The 6042-nt window shown below is 60.5% G+C and overlaps 1 protein-coding gene across 1 annotated transcript; it reads right to left on the bottom strand.

Annotated features, from left to right (window-relative positions):
• Window positions 1-3758: 3758 nt before the first annotated feature.
• Window positions 3759-5016, bottom strand: LOC113985410 (metallothionein-1). The gene is made up of 3 exons (XM_027716171.2): window positions 4909-5016; window positions 4503-4568; window positions 3759-3986 (listed from the first exon to the last, which is right to left on the bottom strand). The coding sequence occupies exons 1-3, from the start codon at window positions 4937-4939 to the stop codon at window positions 3892-3894; spliced, it is 192 nt and encodes a 63-aa protein (XP_027571972.1). The 5' UTR covers window positions 4940-5016; the 3' UTR covers window positions 3759-3891.
• Window positions 5017-6042: the final 1026 nt, after the last annotated feature.

Below are 6042 nucleotides of genomic sequence, written 5' to 3'. Positions count from 1 at the left end.
GGCAGCTCCGGCAGCGGCAGTTCTTGCACTTGCAGGACCCGGCGCAGGAGCAGGAGTCACCTGGGGACGGCGGGACAGCAGAGTGAGCCGGGAGAGAGCCGGGAGAGAGAGAGCCGGGAGAGAGAGAGCCGGGACAGGACGGGGCACTTACCAGCGGCACATGTGCAGTCCTGGGGGTCCATGGCTCGGCTTGGCTCGGCTTGGCTCGGCTCAGCTCAGTTCGCGCGGCTCGGCTCGTGTCGGTGGGATGGGATGGCAGCGGTGCCGAGTGGTGCCGGTTCCCCGCTATTTATGTGGCCGGGCAGGGGCGGCGCTGGCGCTGCGCACGGTGCGGAGGGGCCGTGCTGTACCGGGCCGTGCTCACCCGGGCCGTGCTCACCCGGGGCGGTGCCGTGCCGTGCTCTACCGTGCCGTGCTCACCCCCGGGCCGTGCCGTGCTCACCCGGGTCACGGACGTGCCAGCCCCCCCCGCTCCCAGCCCGCTGCGGGGAAGCCGGAGGGTCCCGCCCGCATCCCCCCTCCCGTGCAGGGTGCTGCATCCCGGGGGAGCGAGAGGAAGGAGTGTGTGCGGTGTGGGGGTGACAGCACTAGTGTGGCTCTGCCACTGGGTCCTGCACATTCGGGACAGCCCTGCGACACTGCCCCCCGTGTGCCCAGCGCTGGGGTGTTGGCGGTGCCCCCCATCCCAAGGGTGGCCGTGGGGTGTATGGGGCTGTCCCTGGGGATGGGACTGACTGTCTCTGTCCCACTGGACAGCAGGATGGCCCTGGGTAGCTCCACAGGGCTGGAGTGCTCGAATGGCCTCCCAGGAGGGGTGAATCATAGAATGTCCTGAGTTGGAAGAGACCCACAAGGATCATCAAGTCCAACTCCTGGCCCTGCACAGGACAACACCAAGAATCACATCATGCGCCTGAGCGTGTTGTCCAAACACTTCCTGAAGTTCCTGGCAGATGCTGTGACCACTTCCCTGGGGAGCCTGTTCCAGTGCCTGCCTGACTTCTGGATGAAGAACCTTTTCCTAATACCCAGCCTTAACCTCCTCTGACACAGCTTCATGCTTGGGTGAGCATGGGGATGCAGTGTGGGAACATGGCATTGCTGGCCAAGGGCTGCTGGGAATCACAGTTTCCCATCCCTGTGGGTTTTCCACAGGTGTTTGTCATGGTGTTTATGTGCCAACTGGCTTCCACTACCCTGCACGTGCCCGTGGCCAGTTCAACATCCAGCACAGAAACAGTGGCTGGGCCAGGGCCAGGCCGTCCCTGTGCCTGCACCCGCTGCTCGTGGTGGTGTCACACGCGTGACAAAGCTGGGCTTGGAGCCAGCGCTGCAGGAGGGCTCTGCCCCCATGGAGCCTGCACTGGTGGGCCCTGCGACCAGGAGAGGGTCGGTGGCCCTGGGAGGTTGTGCCAGGGAACGGCTCGTGCTCGTTTGCAGAAGCACGGAGTTGTTTTTTTCCTGGCAGTGTGCACAGCCAGCAGCGAGGCGAAGCCAGCAGGCATTGCACACACCCCCGGCTGAGCGGGAAGGAGGAGAGCTGGAATCACTGAGCACGTGTGGTCTTACTGCACATAAACATGGGTTGCGAAATCACTTCCCTTCCGGACACCCCCAGCACGGGGCTGCCTCCCTTCCCCCAGCCCTCCCTCCAGCGGGGTGGGTTCTGCTGCACCCGAGACTGAGGAAATGAGAGCCCCTGGCCATCCAAAATGAGATCGTGCACCCCTGCACGGGGCCATACCAAAAATGGGGCATGAGTGTGCAGGGGCAAAGCTGCAGGGAAAGCAGGGGAATTCCCAGATTTGTAGAAATTCTGCATCTCACACAATGACGAGCTGTGCTGAATCCCAGGACACGTTGTCCCAGGCTCATAGCATCCCAGGTCCACGTCACTGTGAGCAGGAAGGGGCAGCACAGCATCCCCACAGAACTGTGTGCAAAACTAGGATGGGAAAAGAGCCTGGAAAATGCCTGGTTTCCCAATCGGGGCATTTCCACTGAATAATGAGGTCACCCCGCAAGCAGGACAGGGGATGAGTGTGCATTCCCCAAGCCATGGGCTTGCTGAAATGCCGGGATGCAGGGCACATGCTGGACAGCAGTGGGGAGAGGAGAGCTCGAGGAGGGTCTCCCGTGTTACTGATAGTATTCCAGTTTCCCAGAGCAGGGAGTAGTTAAACCCAAGGCTGTTCCCATGTAAGAGGAGTGCCAGGTCCAACTCTGATTTTACAGCAGCCATAAAGTGAGCAGTGGAGCTGCAGCTGCCCAGCACAGGTCTCAGGGCTCAGAGCTGGGCTGCTGGAACCCCTGTCTGCCCCTCACTTCCCCTGCAAGAAGGACAGTATCTGACAGCTGCTTCCCATGACACTGTCGTGGGGCACAGGGATGGGCACAGTGCAGAGCCACGGGGCAGGACCAGTGCAAACCCACAGGGACCAGCAGAGCTGGACCAACGCTGTGAGCCCTGCTGGCCAAACCACACTGGGTGATAAATCCCATTAGCAACCTCTCCTTCACCCCGTTGTGGGCTCACCAGTGATGTTTTTGCATGGTTGGCACTTAAGTCTCTCTGGGTTAGAAGGAATAAAGATAACCCAGCTCTTTGCAGAATGAAGTTTAGCATGATGCCCTGCCCTGCTCTACATTCAGCTGGCACAGGGGTGGGCTCACACCTCTCAGAGGTGGGGGGTGATGGTGACATCTCAGGGGACACCCTGGGGGAGGAGCCCTCCTGGAGCAAAGGGTATCCCCTCCGGGTTCCACTGTGAGCAGCCAGTGGGCAGGGGTTCTGTGCTGTTGGCTGTGCCAAAAGCCTGGCTGAGGCCTGGCAGTGGTGACTGGATAGGTCAGGAAAGGTTTTGCAGATGAAAGGAGGCCATGAAAGGCTGTGTTCGGGGAGTGCAGGGACAGGCAGGACCCCTTGTGTGTCCTGGGAGGCAGCACAGTGGCACTTGGCTCCTGAGGTGCAGAGCTCAGGCAGGAGGATGGCTGTGCTTGGGCAGGGCAGGCATCCCACACTGGCATGGGCATCACCTCCCATTGCAGGCATCACATCCTATTGTGGGCTTTGTACCCTGGCAAGGGCATTGCAGCCCATCACAGGCATTACATCCCATCATGGACGTTGCATCCCGGTGTGGGCATTGCAGACCGTGGTGGCCATCACCCCCTGGTGTGGGCATCACCTCCCATGGGGGGCACTGCACCCTATTGCAGGCAGTGCACCCCATCGTGGGCATCACACCCCAGTGTGGGCACTGCACCCCGTGGTGGGGAACCAGGTCACCTGATGCTCGCCAGGAGCACCCAACCAGGCTGACAGAGGTGGTGGGGGAAGAAGCAGTGTGGTTCTTCCAGCCAGTTCAACTAAACTGCCAGGAGGAAAACTAAACCTGTTTCCCCGGCGCCCCACCTGCTGTGGAAATGTTCCCCCTGGAAATGGGCAGGGCCGGGGTGGTTATTAAAGTGAAAGCTTGTAATAATGAGCTGCTCATTAGCCCCGAGGATCTCTGGTGGAGGAGAGAGCATGGGATTTGCCCTTGGGTAACAACAGGGCGGGGGGGGGGGGAAAAAATCCCTTGTGTAGGACAAGTGTTAAAACAAGAGTCAGAACTGCTGGCAGGGAGAGCAGAGCCAAGACTGGAAGAAAGGAGAGAAAATAAGACGCAGGCTCTTTGCCATGACCGCCCACAGACGCTGCCCTCCCGCTCCCCTGGGAAACCGCCCCATCCAACAGAAGTGCCAAGCTCCTCATGGACCTTTATATACATATCACTTTATTTAGGTGACAAACACTAAAGAAATCTGAACACACATATAAAAAAAGACAACCAACATACACAATAAGGTTATTCTTCTTTATCCCCCCAGATGTGCAGCCAGGGTCCCCTATTTGCAGCAGCTGCACTTGGCAGAGGGGGGTCCCTTGCAGACACAGCCCTGTGCACACTTGGCACATCCCGCCGGGCAGCAGGAGCAGCAGCCTGGGGGAGAGAGAAAAATGTATTAGGGACATATTTTCCTGGGGACTCTCAGGGTGGGGTTTGGAGGGTCCCGCTGGCTTGGAGACATCCCATGTATCCACGTCCTTCCCTTACAACATCCCATGTATCCACGTCCTTCCCTTACAGCAGCATCTCCATCCCTGGCAGCATCTCCCAGGGTGTTTGTGCAGCCAGGGCCAGCACTGGAGAGGCAGCAGAAGGGCAAGGAACCCCAAAGGGCTCACTGGGGTCCCCCGAGTCCCTCTCTTTGCAAATCCTCCTGCACATGCCTCTGCTGGGGGTGACAGCATCAGAAGCACCCAGAGAGAAATCCCAGTGCCAGTTTCCTTCCCAGGCATCCCCTTGTGCTGAGCCTGAGGTGCCAGTGAGGGTTTAGGTGATATTGGGTGGCTTGTGTTGCCCGGCAAGGGGGTGGGATTCTCACTGTACTTGGGATGTATATGAAACACCCCCTGAGTGTTTTTGCCCCCCTGGGGGCTCAGACATCCCTCTTACCTTTTTTGCATGATGTGCATTTGCAGTTTTTGCATTTGCAGTTGTCCCCGCAGGTGCAGGTGCCACCTAAAACAGAAAGAAAAGGAGAAAAAGGAGTTGAGAGGAGGTGGTGGGAGGGGATCCCCCTATCCCAGGGATCCGCGGGGGAGAGCATTGCCGCCCCTCGGAGCATCCGCTGATGCTTCAGCCTCAGTCAGCAGGGAGGTCAAGGCATTCCCAGCCGCTTCCCAGTGAGAGGCTCCCAGTGTGACATCGCAGTGCCGGGAGAGGATTTCAGCAGCCGGCCCAGCCGGCGAGAGAGAGAGCATCGGGAATGTCGGAGGAGGCCGTCGGGCGGGAGTGCCGGTGTTCCCGCTGGGATGCTCGGGCTCCCGCTGCCCCGGGACGGAGGGAAGCTCTGGCTTACCCGTGGCGCAAGGGCAATCCTGGGAGTCCATGTCTGGCTGGGCTGGGTGCCGGCTGTCGGGCGCGTTGGGCAATGGGAAGAAGCTTTGGCAGGACTCGCAGCCGCCTCCTATTTATCCTTGGCCAGGCGGGAGCGAGTGCAAAACCTCCGCCCCTGCAGCCTGCGCACGGCTCAGCCCGGCTGCTGCCCCGGGCGCTGCTGATTCACTGCCCGGGCGGCCCAGCGTGACCCGGGGCTCCCACCGGGGGTGCTGCGGCACCAGGGAGGGCTGGCGGGGTGACCATCCCTCTCTACTGAGATCTTGGGGGGGGTGCAGAGAACGGCCAGATCTCATCACACGGATGACACCTGCCTTGGGAGTGCTGCTCTGCTCCCAGGAGCTGGGGGCTGAAGGGGAGCACCCAGGGAGCCCCCGCGGTTCAGCCCTTGATTGATTGATTGATTGATTGATTGATGCCAAATCAATCTGCCAAGCCCCCAGATGCCTCAGGGAGTACATTGATCCCGGGAGTGCCACCACTGGTGGGAAATCTCAGTCCCCTCCTCTCAGAGCTGGCACAGTGGGGTGATGGCGAGCTGGCACAGCGAGGTGGCAGGGATGCAGTCCCTGCCCGAGCCCCTGTCCTGTGGCTCTGACACCCTCCCCGCGAGCAGGAGCAGCAACCAGCTGGACTGGCCTGGCCGGAGCCTGCCGTGCCCTCCCAGCGCCCCAGGACGGCGGCACCCCCGTCCCCTCGGCGCCGTGCGTGGCACCTCGGGGCCCGTCTCCTTCCTGGCTGCGGTGCTCCATCCCACTCGTCTGAATTCATTTCCGTGCGCCATTAGCCGGGCGTGCAGGGGAGGAGGGGGACGGGCAAGCTGCCATCACCCTGGTCAACTCCTCCGGCGGGTTCTACCCACCCACTCGAAAGAGTAGAGAGGGTTTTTGGGGTGGAAGGCACAAAAAAAAAAAAAAAAAAGATGTTAGCTGAGATTTTGGGTGTGGGGACAGTACCCTGTGTGCAGGAGTCATTGCCAGCCGTGGAGCATCCACCCTCCTGACCCCTGGGGTTTCTGTGTGCTCCCTGGTGTTGGTGGCCCCCCATCCCAGCTGCCCCCTGCTTCAAGACTCCTTTGCCTTGGAGTTTTATCCTG

The sequence above is a fragment of the Pipra filicauda genome, unplaced genomic scaffold, assembly GCF_003945595.2.
Source record: "Pipra filicauda isolate LSUMZ 115617 unplaced genomic scaffold, ASM394559v2 scaffold205_size1947385_pilon, whole genome shotgun sequence".
Taxonomy (NCBI): domain Eukaryota; kingdom Metazoa; phylum Chordata; class Aves; order Passeriformes; family Pipridae; genus Pipra; species Pipra filicauda.
Note: the sequence above shows the minus strand (reverse complement) of the source record. Positions and strands in the feature narration are given on the sequence as shown.

Coding starts and splice junctions, on each gene's coding strand:
- LOC113985410 (XM_027716171.2), bottom strand. CDS start 4,939: ATGGACTCCCAGGATTGCCCTTGCGCCACGG. Junction 4,569..4,908: donor GGATTGCCCTTGCGCCACGG/GTAAGCCAGAGC, acceptor TTTCTGTTTTAG/GTGGCACCTGCACCTGCGGG. Junction 3,987..4,502: donor ATGCACATCATGCAAAAAAG/GTAAGAGGGATG, acceptor TCTCTCCCCCAG/GCTGCTGCTCCTGCTGCCCG.